Genomic DNA, 17,619 nt, shown 5'->3' with positions numbered 1-17,619 from the left:
TGTGAGGTAGTACATTTAAAGGGCTACTGAAGGTACTACTGGAGTGGTGTCTTGCACACTGGAGCAGAGTCAGTGAATGTTGGTCTGCTGTTACTACTATGCATTAGGTAAGCTAATGAGCTGAATTAAGCAAAACACATAAACGTCTGTCTTTTTTTCCTCCCCAATTTACTTACGTGCATTATCCCCTTCTGGAGGCTGATAAAAAGAAAGGCCCAATGATACTATGGCTGCAATTTCTAATATAATTAAAGTGACATCTTGTAATGCTTCCCATACTAACTGAAGAAAGGTTTTTGGCTTTTTAGGAGGTATAAAATTCTTTCCAAACACTGCTTCTCTTCTTTCTATATCTGCAGGGTTTCCACTTAAACCTAATAAAAAGAAAGAAAATTTCAGTGAATGGCTTTACTACTTACAAATGAAAATATCTATTTCATTAAAAACACATTCATTCTTTACACTTTAGCTTCCAATTCATAAGACCCTATCAAAACAATTTATTTTTGTGCATTAGTTATGTTCAGAATTTAAATCACTACAAACATGTGCAGCAGTCTTTAAAATAACATTTTAAGCAGATAACTCAAAATTAGATTAAGAATTTTCATTTTTCTAAACTTCTAATTTTTTTTTTACTATACTTTCTTATTCTACCTTGTAGACTGCTGGAGACCAGAGCTGATATGACACTTTGATCATTTTTATATTAGAATTAAACATTTCCATGACCTTTACTATGATGTTTCCCCTCCAAAAAATGGGGAGCTTTGTAAAGATATTTATTTTGCTTTACTTATTGAATCTAGGTTAACTTAATCAATGAATACCTTTGATTTCACTTGTATGTAATAAAGAACAATGTAAAGTTTATCTATCACAAGCTCTAACACTTTTCCTACCAACATGTCCTGTTATGCTTGGATTGATAAAAAAAATTGCAAATGACCAAGAAAGAGAGAGAGAGAGAGAGAGAGAGAGAGAGAGAGAGAGAGAGAGAAAGAAAGAAAGAAAGAAAGAAAGAAAGAAAAAAAAAAAAAAAGAAAGAAAGAAAGAAAGAAGACCCAGGAAACTTAGAATGACCTTTATTTCAAGTGTTTCTTTTAGAATTTATTTTCAATTTAAGAAATACTGACTGACGGCGACTACTGTCCCTATTAGGGAAATGTTACGCCTAGAGTCTGGGATTAGAAAGCTATGTGGGAAGAGGCTAAGAGAAAGTTGGATGAACATCAATTTTGCCTCCTTTACCCTATTCAACAAATTCTCTTAATTTAACCTGCTGATCCTGTCAGATCTAGATATATCCAAGTTTGCTAATGCAAAGCAGGTAGTCATGTACATTACTGTGGGGTATGAGGGGGGCAGAGATACCAGGGGTGATATAACTTTTAATTTATCATCACAAATTTGTACTTATAATTAATCCAATTAACTTCAATGCCTTTTCTTTTTTGCAAGAGCTCATTCTAAGAATGCATCAAAGGAGGAAGACAGGAAAACAGATTACTGGAAGGCTCTGAGCTGTAAGGGTTTTAGCTATTAATTTCAATGCAGAGGGAGATGGAGGGCAGGGGAGAACAAAGAAAGTACACCGTTAGAACATAAAATGAGAAATAAATATGTAAAATTTAAAGTGTTTATTTACTTTGTTAAAGGTACCAAAAATATTCTGAGCATGTTTTCACTAGCAGCTCTAGCAAAGTTGGTCCATACTGGGCAGGTTCAAAAAGATAACACATTTCTGATGATAAAAGTTATCAACTGAAAGCTTCCATAGAGCTCTATCTAGGCTTTAAGAGCCAATGGAAAGAAAGGCAGTGAAAGATTGTAGCAATTGTTATTGCGGGAAAGGCATCTCCAGAGCAAAAACTTGCAAATTATAATTCAGGATCTACAGTTTCTTCAGACCAGAGCAATGCTGCTCAAATCACACCTGGTTACAAACAGTTAATACTGGTCCCTAGTTCAATAGGAGAATAGGAAAATCAATGCAGTGAGGTTTTCCACAAGTTACTTGTTTTAAAGAACTATACTTTGAGATGCTATTCTGAAATTATATTCTTGCTGCTTTTCAAATTAAACGTCCTTTCTTTTATGAAAGGATGATTATTAGATAGTGGGTAAGTTTGCCTTATATTTTAATGCCCTTCCAAGCAAAAATAAAAGACTGCTATTTCTCCTCCCATCAGTCTTCCAGTATTTTCTAAAAATTTGTTTGAAGCTATTGTAATGTTCTATCAGTTTAGTTCACATTTAATAGAACCCACCATTAATTACACATAAAACCAGGTAATCACCACTGTAAATATATAAATAATTCATCAAAACTCATATTGATTATAACAGGGGCCAATATTTTATGTTAATGCTGAAAAGAACAGCAAAAGAGCTAAAGATAGCTTATACATGTATCATGGAAAAAATGTGGGAATGAAAAAAATCAGCTGGTCCTATGGGTTATTATAATTCTTCCATAATACCACCACACATACAAGCACATGCCTACATCATGATACCAATCAAATTGTCTGGTTTAGGAATTAGAAGACCAAGTTCCAGTTCACCTACTGAAATCTTGCATAAGTCACTTAAACTCTCTGAGGGTTGAGGGAAAGCATTAATTATTCATTGATATAACTAATAAGACTGTTGGGAAGGAGCAAAGGAAAAGGTAAGCAGTATGTAAATCATAAATGACAGGGTAATAGTTACTAAGTTAAGAAAAAGGGAAGACAAGTTACAAAATGAACACTACAGGTTTTAACTCCATTTGGGGGTAATTAATTTCTATTAATATAAAATAGTAAGCTTATATAACATAAATATAATGAAGTTAAGTGTCCCGTAACAATCGTCTGTTCCCCAACAGATATTTATTGAATATCTGCTTTTTCCAAGGACTGTTCCACATGCTGAAGAATCAGTACAAACAACAGAAGTCCTACATTCAGCAAGATTATAATATATCATATCATATCATATCATATCATATCATATCATATATTACATCAGAGGGAGACAAAGACAGTTAAAGTAATATGGAGAGGACTGGCATTTGTTCTAAGTACAATGAAAATCACAAGAATCTTTTTTTCTTTCCGGAAGTCCCTCTCTGGATTGATTCTTTAGAGTAAATTATTTTTATCTTTTCTTAAAATATTTTTTATTGATTATGCTATTACAGTTTTCCCACTTTTCTCCCTCTATTCCCCCTCTGCCCTGGCCCTCCAATCCTCCAGCACTGTGCCCTCTTAGTCCATGTCTAAGAGTTGTACACATAAGTTCTTTGAGTCCTCTGTTTCCCATACCATTTTTTATCTCTCCCTGTCTATCTTATGCCTACTAACCATGCTTCTTCTTCCCTGTACCTTTTCCCCCTTATTCCTCCCTTCTCCCTCCTCCCTGAAATCCCTCCATGTGATGTCCATTTCTCTGATTCGGTTCCTGTTCTGGTTGTTTGCTTATTTTTTTTCCATTGTTTTTCATTTCTTTTAGGTTCAAATTGTTGATAGTTGTGAGTTTGTTGTCACTTTACCATTCATATTTTTATCTTTTCTTAGATAAGTCCCTTTAACATTTCATATAATAAGGGCTTGGTGATGATGAACTCCTTTAATTTGACCTTATCTGGGAAGCACTTTATCTCCCCTTCCATTCTAAATGAAAGCTTTGCTGGATAGAGAAATCATTGCTTTCATGACTTGGAATACTTCTTTCCAGCCCCTTCTTGCCTGCAAAGTTTCATTTGAGAAATCAGCTGATAGTCTAATGGGAATTCCTCTCTAGGTAACTCCTTCCTTTTCTCTTACAGCTTTTAAGATTCTCTCCTTGTGTTTAATCTTGGGTAACTTAATGATGATGTGCTTTGGTGTGTTCCTCTTTGGGTCCAACTTCCTTGGGACTCCCTGGGTTTCCTGTGCTTCCTGGAAGTCTGTTTCCTTTGCCAGGTTGGGGAAGTTTTCCTCCATTATTTGTTCAAATAAGTTTTCAATTTCTTGCTGTTGTTCTTCTCCTCCTGGCATCCCTACAATTTGAATATTGGAACATTTCAGATTGTCACAGAGGTCTGTAAGATTCTCTTTACTTTTTCAAATTTTTGTTTCTTCATTTTGATCTAGATGGATGTTTATTTTATTTATTTTTTTTGTTCCAAATCGTTTCTTTGAGTCCTGGTTTCCGTCCTGTGACTGTTGGTTCCCTGAACATTCTGCTTTGTTTCACTTTGGGTATCCTTCATTTGTTTTTTGTTTGTTTGTTTGTTTTTTGACCAAGCTCAATCAGATCTGTGAGCATTTTGATTACCAGGGCTTTAAACTCTCCATCAGGTAGGTTGGTGATCTCCTTCTCACGTAGCTCTCTTTCTGAGGCTCTACTCTGTTCTTTCATTTGGGCCATATTTCTTCGTCTTGGGGCAGTTGACAGGTTGTAAGGGGGCGGGGCCCATAGGTATTCACCCAGGCAGGGCAACCCTCTTTGCTGCACTGCCTGTGTGGGAGGAGCCAGAGAGGGAAGAGCGTGGCTCGTCAGCTCTTCTCTAGTGTACTTTTCAACGAATTCTCAGACTCTCTTGTAAGACTGGGAGCTTTTCCTACCGCGGCAACCCCAGTCATAGCCCACATCCACCTCTGAGTCCCCCTAAGTCAGCCCCTCCAGCACAGCCTACTGAGCCGGGCAGCCAGCCCCAACCACAACGTGCATGCCTCGCCATGGTTTTCCTAAGTCTGTCAGCCAGGTCTGTCGCCTTACCGGTCTGGTTGTTCTGGATATATATTTTTTAATTCCTTGGTTGGAGTTCTATGCAGTTTGATTTTCTGGTGCTTTTGGTTTTTTATTGATTTCAGATTAGTTGTTGTCTTCCTTTTGGTTGTGGGAGGAAGTGAAGGGTCTCTCCACCTCCATCTTGGCCAGAACACCAAGAATCTCATTTACCTGAGGTAAATAGTTGTTTGAAGAGGGCAAGAGTGGAGGAAAAAGACCAGTTGGGAGGCTGCTGCAGTGCAAAGTAAAAGATGATGATGGCTTGCATCTGTGTTTTAGATACAGAGGCTAAGTGACTTGGATCTGCCAGCTACCTTGCAAAGAGATCAGACAAAACTTGCTGAAGCATAGGGTGTAAAGGAAAGAAAGAGAAGAATAAAAAAAGTAATCTAGATTTTTTTGGTCCATGCACTTAAGTGGATAAAAGGTAGAGACATTTACCAAGAAAGATCAGGCTTTGGGAATCGCAGAATTGGGTGGAAAAAGAGGGCAAAAGTGAATGGGTCTCTTCTGCAAGTTTACATATGAGATGCCCATTAAACAAGCAAAGCTGTCCAGTAGATAGCTGGCTACCCATATTCCAAACTCAGAGAGATGTGAGCCAGAGTCATCAATATACAGATGACTCTGGAGCCATGGGCCCAATAAGAGTTCAGAAAAGCTACTAAGTGGATAAGAACAGAGCAAGACTGAGGCAAGAGCCTTGGAACAATCCAACATCTGACAGGGAAAGAGAAGTAAAAAGCAGCAAAGAAGAAACAGAAGGTTAGGGAAGGGTGTAATGATGCATCCAGGTTCCTGCAATACTAGGGAAGCACAGAAAAAAGGTTTTAAAAAAAACTCTCTTAGTAGATAATATGGCTGACAATGTCAATGGTGTTACAAAGGTTGAGTGAGACAAAGACAGAGAATGGACAACTGGCTTTCACTAATGGAGGCAAGTGACCTTGATAAAAAATCTTCCAAGCTCGGTGGTATGTCAAGAAAGTCTGATAAGAAAGAACTGAACAGAAAATGGGAATGAGTAAGTGGAAACAATGAGTTTTCCAGGAGTATGGTACAACAGGGAAATAAAACAGTAAAGGTGAATTAAAATGGGTAAATATGCCCGTTTTGCTGTTTAAATATGAGTGATACATATTAAGGCAAGTTGTTTACCCAGGGAAATGATTAAGTAGAGATACTGATGATGCAGGAAACACAAACTAGTGCTAGAGTAAAGCCTTTAGAGAGGCAAGAGAAAACAGGATCCAGGGCATGGGTGTTAGTCTATTATAGACACAGGAAGCAGCTTCCACTAGGAGGAGAGAGAAAGCATAGTTCTCAGGGAGAGATATAGCTGTGTTGGTGGAACTGGTAGTGAGACTACGGTCTGAGTTATAAAACTATAGTAGGCATGATGTAAAATCATTAAGGACAACTTATGAATAAGTGTAACTAGAAATCTTCTGCCTAGTCCTGTTGGTTCAGCTGACTGCAGTGCTAGTGGCAATGAGGCCGAGGGCAGCCCTGCACTGACCTCCTTACGGCCCAGGTAGTTTCACAAGGAAACCATCGCAAGGAGCCTCAGAATTATATACTTTTGAGTTCCAAATTCACCACTATGGGAAGTTAAAAAAAGCCTATATTTATTCTATAAATACGTAATGTCTTGAGAGTATTGTTATATATTTGAAAAGGACATATTATGGAATCAAATGCAAATTATATTAATGTTTTACAAAAATGTAGCTAATACATTTTCTGTGGACTAATAAAATTGTGTCTCAATTTGGGAAATGAAGAGAGGAGAATACTGGAATGTACTAAACAGGTAGGCTGAACTGCAAACCATGGCTAATACACAGCACATACTATAGTCTTATCAAATTCTATATTTGAAATTATGTTCTATTTGTGTGTATGCATGTGTGTGTGTCTGAGTGTGCTGTGACAGTGGTGGTAGCAGCAGCCACTCTGACTTCTTTAAGTGAGGGCCACAGAAAACATGTAGATATAGAAAGCATGTTAAAATTTTCATTTTTTTTTTTTTTTAGAGACAGGGGATGGGAAGGAGAAAGAATAGGAGAGAAACATTAATGTGTGGTTGCCTCTCATGTGTCCACTATTGGGGACCTGGCCTGTAACCCAGGCATGTGCCCTGACTGGGAATCAACCTGGCGACCCTTTGCTTCGCAGCCCTGTACTCAATCCACTGAGCTACACCAGCCAGGGCTAAAATTTTCTTTTTGTGTGTATTCTTCTTGGGAAACAGACAAATACTCTATTCATATTCCCTATTCCAAAACACAGGGAGACGCCACTACCCCACTAAATTTCAGTCACTGGTCTAAGGTCAAACTTACATGTTCATTCCTAAATGCCTACCTACCAGGAACCAGCACTGTGATAGGCACTAAGCATACACAGGAAAATGAATCAGACAGGATGCCTTTCTCTGACACTTGCCCTCAAAGAGTTCAGAGTTTGGTGGGACAGAGCGACATGTAGTCAGTTAATCACAACCCAGTGTGTTAAGTATTAGGATGGAAGTGGTAAGGATTGATGGGAGTGCACAGGGGGAGCTGGAGTCCAAATTATAGGGGATTGGAATGGATAAGGGAATTCTAAGATATCTAACTTAAGAATGGTAAGAGATAAACAGTCATAGGAAGGATGAGGTAAAATGTTTTAGGTGAAGAGATCAGTATATTATGTAAGAGGCCCAGAAATAAGAGTGACCTTGACACAACAGTGTTTAAGTGAACTGAAAATTTTGCTATGCCCAAACACTGAGGAACAGAGTTGGAAAGGTTAGAGAGGTATCAGAAGACAGATCCCACAGAGATTTGTTAACCTAACTGAGAAGTCATTCTGAGGGCAATGTGAAACCATTGCTAGCTTTAAGCAGAAAAGTGATGGGCAGCATGAAGGGAGACAGAAAAGACAGCAGTTAGTATGATGTTACCTGAATTACCGCAACAGAACACAGTGGCCTCAGACCGGGTAATGGGAGGTAGAGAAGCAGGCACTCTTGACTTAAGACAAAGTTAGGAGTTAGAATTTTCAACTCTTGTTGACCAAGTAAACAGAAGTAGGTGAAAGATTACTGCTAGGGGACCACAAGGTGTTACTCACAAGGTGAATAACAGTTCATTGGGAAGGGGAAAAAGAAAAGTATGCTTTCAGAAATGAAAGTTTGAGAAAAATTAAGATGTCGAAAAAAAGCATTGGGCTTTCAGCCTCAAAGCTTGCAATAAATACTGAGACAGTAGCGACAGATGTAGGGATCACCAGCATCTAGATAATGTGCTAGGAGTGGATGGCATCACCTGGTGAGCCTGTGTGGATGAAGAGAAGTGTGTATAGATGAACAGAACCTGAAGCTTGACAAAAGCTAAAGAAAAGCATAGGAGCTGATGGGACTTGGCCAGATAGAAAGAAAACCAACCTTAAGAGTATATAATGTTATGAAAGCTGGGAACAGAATATTGTGAGAAGGAAATAGGTCCATTATACCCAGAAAAGTGAACTTAAAGAAACTCTAAAACTATGCTGCTTTGGGATCTATCAAATACAGCTTTATAAAATAATATGTATGCGGCAAAGTTAGAAGAATACTCAGTGTTACAACCATTTTCAAGAAATTCATACGCAATGAAATCTAGTGACCTGAGCAGGCATTAAATGTATAATTCTCTACTTCTATTACAGCAGCAATAAATTTCTAGGACAAGGTCATACATAATTATTAATATAAAACCCTTATTAGTAGCTCTGTGAAGCATACATGACTGACACACTCCAGCCCAGCAAATCCTTGGGCTCGCAATAAAGACACAAAAGAAAAAACTGCAATGAAATTTCATGCAATTATGATGTTACAAGCAGATAATACTTGAAATAAAAGTACATTCTTGGTTTCTGAGGACTAGATATGATGAAGGACCCCCCCAAAACACCTGAAATTTATTTTATAAAAAATGGTGTATTTATTGTTACATGTTTAAACTTCAGTCACTTTCAAAGTACTCTCTATTTGATGAAATATACCTACTGAAACATTTTTTCCACTGCTCAAAATAGTTTTTGAACTTGCTGATTTTGATGTCTTTTACTGCTTCTGCCATTTTTTTGTTTTATTTTACTTCTTCCACATTGGCAAAACCTTTCCCTTTTGGACTTTTTCTTTCTTCCCTGGATGAAAAAAGTCACTCGGGGTGAGAATGCGTATACAAGGAGGGTGGGGCAGGAGGGTTCCTGCCGTTTTTGGTCAAAAACTGCTGCAAACTCAGCATGGTGTGGGTAGGTGCACTTATAAATCACCCATCATGAAATGAGCAAACATGTTGAAAGAGTCTTCAAAAAAATGTCCTGAAGCTGAATGTGGCCTCTCATTAACAATGCCAGCGGGTACACTAATACAGATGGGTTCCTAGAACACTCACTTAGTAGGGGTTTGAAACCTGTACTATAAGGGGCCTGCTCTCCTGATGATAATTTTGTTTTTGGGGGGGTCTTCCCCTCATAGGTGTTTGCTCTAAAAGAAAAAGCTAAAAATATGAAGTAACAAGTTTCAATTCCAGTAAATTCTGAAATTTATAGTTCTAATTCTTTTAAAAGTAAAGATGGTTAATCAGAATCACTGGGAAGTTTTTAATTTGATAAACACATCTGGCTCAAAACACTTCATATTGATCAGGACACATATAGTAGACTTCAAGTCAAGTTGAAGGACTATTCTACTAGAAAACAAGCAATACATTAGCAGGCCAAATGAGGAAGCACACAAATATTGCACAACTTCCTGAAAAGGGCATTTGTATCTTAAGAACTGATTGATAAACAGAACTTTAAAACCAATCTTTTTTTTCCATCATGTAATTCTTGCCATCAGAAAATACTGTTGAGAGAACACAGTTAACTCTTTCTTAATATTCTTAATTCTTTTGCAAGGTTTATAAGCTGAATTTTTATAATAGGAAGTACAATATAGTGGTTAAAAGCATGTTCTCTGTAGCCAGAATACTAAGGTATGAATCTCTGCTCTGGGCTTAAGAAGTGTGAGACTTTAGGTAAAGTCCCATAACCTTTTTGTGTTGCGGGTTCTCTGTAAAATAGGGTAAGATTGTTGTGAGGAGAAAATTATGTGTTATCTATCATTTTTGTTGTTGCTGTTAAGAAGTGTCTTAAGTTGTTCCTCCAGACATCACAGCAATCTCTTATTGACAACCCCAATTAGTTCTAATTTTCCTTCTCTACTCATTTTTCTCTAAAGTATATATCACCAACATACTACACATTTCAGTTAGCGGTCTTGTGAATTTGTCTCCCCTTTGCAAAACTAAGACAGGAATTTTTGTTATTAATGAATGCATGCTCAAAGCCTAGAAAAAGTACCTGCGATATAACAGACACCTGTTGAATATAATACCCCAGCAATTCAGAATGCACATACTCTTACATTTTACTAACATCCCTGAAATTAGGATGTAATTTAATTATACATTCTAATTATATTACAATTAAAACTGCCAACACTAAATCTTTTTTAGGGGGTTTATAAAATATATGACAATTAACAACCTCAATCAAATGAAAGACTATATCAAGAAATAAATTAATAAAAGAACTAAAGGAAAATATGAACTTCAGTTTTACCTAACTAAAATTCATGTGCCTTGGAGAATCACTTTAATCTTACTTCCCCTGACTATAAGCAGGTTATACTAACAAAAAAGTACTTGGTGTCTAGATCACTTGTGGGGGGGGTGGTAGATAAACCCCCCCAGCAGATTATCCCTGATGACAATTCATTTATTATCATTTGCCTAGTTGATCAGTGATAAAATGCTCATTAGCTTAGTGAAACATTTCTAAATTAAACTAAAAATACTTCTTTGGGAATAATACTTTTTGTCTGGCTGCTTATTTATTTTTAACTGTAAATACAAACAAAATGCTTAAAATGGACCTTATCTAATTATCTAAAAAAGTAATTCAATCTACGGCCATACCACCCTGAACACACCCCATCTAGTCTAAAAAAGTAATTCAAAGTGACAAACTATATATAAACAGTGAAAACAAGAGTTTGCACAAATGTTAACAGAAAATAAAATTCATACTACTAGGAAAATGAACAAGAATTTTCTCAGAACAAGAGAGAAAGTATTTGCACATGTTTATTTAGTAGCATAAGCAGCAACAAGGCACACAAAATTTTGAGAGTTAAGTGACAATTTCTGGAGACTAATCAGAGCTTCTATCATGTTGTCAAAGGGGTATACAAACCATCCCCTACCCTAATTTAAAAAATATACTAGGATGCAAAATTTTCATTTAACTTAACAAACTTCACTATTAAATCAAAATCGATGTAAGGAGTACTGCCCAAATTAATAGTGCAAAAAAAATCTCCAGTGCAAACTAATGAAAATTATGTCTATAAAAGTAAGAACACATCATGGAGGAGTGGTTAGTCATTAGAAGATAGACTTTTAGTTAATAGAAGATTACAAAGCTATGTTTGGGGAAAGTGCAGTTATGTATGCATTTGAAACTGAAGTTCAGTATTCTTTTTATGAGCAAACCATATGTTTTATATCAAGGACTTTTTAATGTTAATGTCTCCTATCAACTTGGTGATCATGAGACATCCAGAGTCAGGTTTTAAATACAGTAAGTACATATGGTTGAGTTAAAGAATGAGAACAGGGTTTTAATATGAAAATCTTCAAGGTGATCTAAAGTCAGCTAACATTTCAAAGTGGGTCTGCATAATGAATGCCAAATTTTGTCAAATTACTAACTGTTAATAGCCATGGGTCTGTTCCTGATACCCTGAACTTACATTCACAGGGATCTTAGCTACCTTAAGATGCTACACTTAAAAATAGATTTAAAAAATAATTTTACTGTTATTTAAAATTCTTTAATAATTCTGGAAATAAATTTTTGCCATAATTTAAACTCCCCCCCCCCCCACAAGCAGTAGCATGGCATAAGATGTTTCAGAAAAAAATGTTAAGAAAAACACTTCTGCATAATTTCTCTAGAACTGACTTTCCAATATATACTAATAGTTTCAGCATTACTAAACTATGCATCCTCACTAAAATAAACTGTCATCACCAATTTCCATCCTTATGTTCTCTTCCCCCCCTTTGCAATTTGAAGCCACCTAACATTAATTTTATGTTCAACATGATCACGGTAGAAAAGACCGCCATTCTCAAACCATTTCAAAGATCATAATGCAATGAAGTTATAATGAATTTTCCTTTCTCAATTCTCAAAAATAAACTTACTACAAACCAAGAATGCTTCTGTGAACACAGGGAGCTAAACAGAATTCTAAGACTGAAGGGGGGCGGAAATAGAACAAATGTAATGGCATAATCAACAAAATAAAAAAAATATTAAAAAAACAATTTTTCATGAATGGAAATGACTGTCAGGTGGAAAACTGCCATCTAATCTCCATTTGCTTTAGGACTGACCATATGAACTGATTATTAAAGTTTAGGTTAAAAATGACTCAGCCAGCTACTGGCAATGACAACTGTTTTAAGTCACCTGGCAAAATGACAACTAGTGAGCAGGGTTTATTTCCACTGAATGCTTGGAGAGCTACCAAGCCTGGTTCCATACTGTGAGCTCAAAGGGAAAGACAATCTTGCTATCGTAAACAAGCAGCAATAATATGTACAACGGTACAAAATATTTTTTCCCGTCAACCAAAAAAAAAAATAACTTGCAACATTATTTCTTGATCTAAAGTTACTTTAACTGCGCTAATCTAATAGTTAACTCACCTTTAATGTCACTAAAATTATGGCGTAATCATACAAACAGCCAAGACAACATAAGCATGGTCAATGTAAGCAAGTACACAGTACTCTCCACACAAAACACTAAAATCGAATGTAATAAAACTTACCTTCATTGGGAGATGTTTTCAACCTGGTGCAAATTCCATAGACGTCTCCATAGCTCTCCTGTATTTTTCGTAATGCATCTGTAGACCTGAGCTCCATGAGAGCCCGCAGTTCTGCGAGCGTAATTCCAAAGTCTCCATCATGATTAGCCTCCTTCAAAGAGTTTTTCACTCCACTATATGAAACGGAGTTGTTTGCCATGTCGCCCATTACAAGTATAATTTTTTAGAAGGAAAATGTTTCCCAAAAGATTCTAATTTTCACTTGATATATTTCCAAGATGAAAATCTTTTACATATGAAAATCTTCCAAATATGAAAATCTTTCTTAAATCAAACACTCATCATATGACTTTGTAAAGCAGCATCAGCATTCCCCAGAGAAGTATCTTGACCTTTGGCCCATGACTAGTTTCTTCATATCAATCATGAGATGTACGCATCTGTAAGAAGAAAATACAAGTTACTAAAATCCATCTTAGAATATTATGCATGTAAATAAATCTCATCAGGTAAGCTAATTAAAGCTCATCATTTAATAATAAAAAGAACTATAATCTCATTCCTTTACAATGCTATGCATGGTAGAAGATCAAATTGTAACCTCTAAATAAGATTGCATATCACATGACTAAATAAACCTGCATTTCACATGACTGAATTTTATGGTCATTCAGTATTATTATTATTATCATCAGTTATCATTAAGTATTTATGTTCCAAACACTATGCTAGTTGCTTTAATTTCATTCTCATTTAATCATCACAATGTAATCCCATCAGGTGTTACTACTCATTACTCTTTTTTTCTAGTATTTAATCCTCACCCAGTGCTATGTTTTCATTGACTTGAGAGAAAGAGAGAGAGGAAAAGAGGAACATCAGCTGGTTGCCTCCTGTAAACACCCAGAATCAAACCCACAACACAAGTGTGTGCCCTGACTGGGAATTGAACCTGCAAACTGCTCTGGTATACAGGATGACACTCCAACTACTTGAGCCACCTGGCCAGGGCTACTCATTAGTCTTGTAAGAAGAGTAGGCCTCAAAGAAAATGAAAAGCTTCTGCACAGCTAACAAATGACTAAAATGGATGAGCTGGGATGTCTCTAAACCCATGTTTCTCTCAACACACAGATCTCTCTCCAAACATTTCATATAGAATAGCCTCTGAAAAAGCAAGAAGCACAACGAATCCTCTAATATGTTTTTCTTCAATTCTCCTTGGCACTCTGTGACATCACCATATTTTGGTTTCCTAAAATTATCATCCACCATGATTTCTGTCACATGTCACTACCTCTGGTCTTCCCTCAACCAGGTATCTGAAGAAATTCTCAATTCCCTAGTCACTTTTTACTGAATGTTACTCCAATTTTTATTTTTTTGCTGGCCCTCGGTATTATTAAATTACCTTGTTCATTACTGTTTTTTTTTTTTTTGCTGGGGGGCAGTTAGTCTTCTTCCATCTACAGTCTTAGTTCTGAAGGCAGGGTTTGTCTATTACTATATCCTGAGAACCTAGAACTGTGCCAGGAACATGGCAGACATTCAGTAAAGCATTTGAGGGAAGAATGCATGCAGTACTTCAATTTTCTTCAAAACACTGTCAAGTTCTCTTCTTACTATATACTACTTAAATATGAGTTCTCAACTTTCTCCATCTATATTTTTAAAAAATCACTTTAAAGTTAACATGCCAACAATGGATTCACCATATTCCCAAATTAGAGAGCTCCCTTCCTTTATCACCATTATCCTAATTCCCTGGGGTTGAGATTTTCAATCATCTTTGATTCTCTCCACCCCAGCTTCAGTCAATTACTGGGTTGCACTAACTTTTCCTTTGAAAAGCCTCTTTTGTACCCTACACAAATTATAATCACCACTCCCCATCAGGTTCTCGCTCACTCTAACATCTACATCCCATCCCTTGTGCATTTTGCTATTACATTTAGTTTAGTTAGGCATCATGCCACTAATCTCATAGAATGCAAATACAGTCCTATTGCACATGTCTGTTGGGCATTCAAGGCTAAACTCTATTTTAACCTATTTAACCTCATGCTCCCTGTTTAATAAGTGTTTCATGATTAGGAACTAGAAAAGATTACTGCCTAGTGCAATTAATCTTTAGCCTTTGTGATGGGGATATTTGCAACTCATGGTATCTCATAGTTCAGTATCCATCAAAATCACCTACAGAGCTTGTTAAGATCACTGGGCCTCACCTCCAGAGTTTTATTTTCAGTGGGATTAGAGCAGGCTCCCTATCTGCTTCTCTAACAAAGTCCCACGCAATACTGATACTATTGGTCCAGGAAGCACGCTGTGTGAACTAATGGACTGAAGACTGGGCTGAAAACTTTGAACTCATTTAAAACCACAATGAGATATCACTTGTCAGAATGGCTCTTGTTAATAAATGAACAAACAAAGTGCTGGCCAGGATGTGGAGAAAAGGGAATCCCAGTGCACTGTTGGTGGGAATGCAGACTGGTGCAGCCACTGTGGAAAAAAGTATGGAATTATCTAAAAAAATTAGAAATGGACTGCCTTTTGACCAAGGGATTCCACTGCTGGGAATATATCCTAAGGATCCTGAAACACCAATTCAAAAGCACCCCAATGTTCATAGCAGTGCTATTTACAATAGCCAAGTGCTGGAAATAGCCTAAGTGCCCATCGGTAGATGAGTGAATCAAAAAACTGTGGTACATTTACACAAGGGAATACTATGCAGCACAAAGAAAGAATTCCTACATTTTGTGACAGCATGGATTAAACCAGAGAATAATATGCTAAGTGAAGTAAACCAGTCAATCAAAGACAAATACCATATGATCTCATGTATAAGAGCAATCTAATTAACAAAATAAACTAACAAGCAAAATAGAACCAGAGGCATGGAAACATGGAACACACTGACAGAAGCCAGAGAGGCAAGGGAGGGGAATAACAGGGAAAGAAGGGGAAGGAAGGGACTAGTCAAAGAACACGTCTGAATGACCCATGGACATGGATAATGGTGTGGGGATTGACTGTGGGAGCGGGATGTGGGCTGGGTAGAGGAGGGCCAAGTAGGAAAAATTGGGACCACTGTAACAGAATAACAATAATAATTTTTAAAAGAACTCTGAATTCATACCAGCTGGTTGAGGATAGCTGGTGGAGAAAAATTCTGCCTGCCTTGGGTTTAATTTGTAAGCATATGATACTTATGGATGCTGTAAGACACTTTCTTTCATGGTCTGCTTCCTCCCATTTCATAAACCCTTATCTTGGACCAATTATTGCCAATTTACTCATCTCCCAGGCAAAATGGGTTTCCTCCTACTCACACACCAATTATTATAACAACACAATTTCAAAAACTGGAGAAGGTGGTTATTTGAAATCCCCCTAACTTTTCATACTCAGAATTAGTTGGCAACTGAGTGTCATACCAACCCTACACTAAATTGTTATTTATTTAGACATAAATTAGTTACGATTCACAAATCTCTGTGTTGGGGGCACATATGTCATCATTCCTCTGATTTCCACTAAAGAATTTTCCTTGACATATTCTGGCCTCAACCCGACCAATTACCACTGAGGTGAAGTGAGGTGCCTGACAGGAGATTTTCTGAGAGCAACTAGACATATGTAACCTCTTTACTTCTTGGCCTTCCCTCCGGAGCCGGAGGTCTGCCGGACTCTTGCATTCTGATCTGAGTTATCAGGGGCAACCCCCAGGTTAAAAAACCTATTGTTCAAAGTGTTGGGGGGGTGGGGATAAATAAATGTTTAGTTCTGGGTTCTGTTTAGTTCACAGTATCACTAATGTCACACAAAAACCAAGTCCTTCATTTCAGCTTTTGTCAGTACTAAAACTAATCTTTTTATTTCAATGTGTCAATCCTTACCTTTTCTCTGGAAAGAATTCAAGAAGGAGATAAGGGCATTATTTGGGTGCCCCTAAATTTCTGAACAATAAGCATACATAAAAGAGCTACTAAGTAATAGAACTATGGTCTGAATATTTGTGTTCCTTCTGCTACACTGTTTCCACTTTAAGCCTTCACATTTATTAGGTTGAAATGGGAGTTTTTGTTGGTCAAAAACAGTAAAATAATACCAAATGTGCTATTTAATAAAAGCAGAATTCAAGAGATATTATAAGTAGTTTATTATTTATTTGCCAGCCCACATTTTTCAGGCAGTAGTCCCACTTCTATTCAGAGATCTGCCCTTCCCAGCTCTCAAGGTAGTCAGTCTATCCCCGGTTCAGCAATGAGGCTTCTGCTGTGACTCTAGGGTGCAGACTTGCTTCTTCTTACTGAAGTTAAATCTGAGATGTAAAAAGCCCCTGCACGGGAAGGTGGGACAGAGGATGAAAGAGCAGAAATGTGCCTGTTACTGCAGCCCACTTGAGCCCCCTTTTCAATCAATGCCTCAAGTTTGTCCTATCCCTGATCTTTTTAGTAATTTGTCAATAAATTCCTTTTTGGAGTTGTTTAATCACTTTCCAACCCATAGTGCTTAATAAGTACATGATTACCAATCATGTTCAGTTCCCTGTTTAAAGAAAGGGAAATCAAAGAAAAAGCACCAACTACAAATAAGTCACTTTCTAAAAGTGACTTTTTGAATTACAGATGACCTACCTGTTATATATCAGTGTGTTGTCTATAGCTTCTTCCATCTACTATTTTTCTCTCTACCTACTCTTCTCTCTTCCATTCACTGAAGTACAATGGAACCTCAGTTCTCAAAATTCATTCATTCCAGAAGACTGTTTGAGTACCGATTTGTTTGAAAACCAAATCGCCTTTGTTTGCTGCTTGAGATGTGTGGCTGATCATATACATATTAGCATGAAAGGGTTGTTGGGTCAAGAACAGAGACCCTAACTTTTGTCAGACAACTCAGACTTTTTTTTCATGAACAGTTTGGTC

General features: G+C 37.0%; 1 protein-coding gene across 3 annotated transcripts in view; it reads right to left on the bottom strand.

Annotated features, from left to right (window-relative positions):
• Positions 1-17,619, bottom strand: part of ATP2B1 (ATPase plasma membrane Ca2+ transporting 1) — a 127,740-nt gene that overhangs the window by 53,983 nt on the left and 56,138 nt on the right. For all 3 annotated transcript variants that reach the window (XM_053658798.1, XM_037150715.2, XM_053658799.1), the window contains exons 2-3: positions 12,683-13,122; positions 177-374 (exon numbers count right to left, since the gene is read on the bottom strand). In XM_053658798.1, the coding sequence (XP_053514773.1) occupies positions 177-374; positions 12,683-12,890 (406 nt within the window). In that variant the 5' untranslated portion in view covers positions 12,891-13,122. The remainder of the gene's footprint in view (positions 1-176; positions 375-12,682; positions 13,123-17,619) is intronic.

Source organism: Artibeus jamaicensis, unplaced genomic scaffold, assembly GCF_021234435.1.
Source record: "Artibeus jamaicensis isolate MK-2021 breed Jamaican fruit bat unplaced genomic scaffold, CSHL_Jam_final scaffold_584, whole genome shotgun sequence".
NCBI classification, from domain to species: domain Eukaryota; kingdom Metazoa; phylum Chordata; class Mammalia; order Chiroptera; family Phyllostomidae; genus Artibeus; species Artibeus jamaicensis.
Note: the sequence above shows the minus strand (reverse complement) of the source record. Positions and strands in the feature narration are given on the sequence as shown.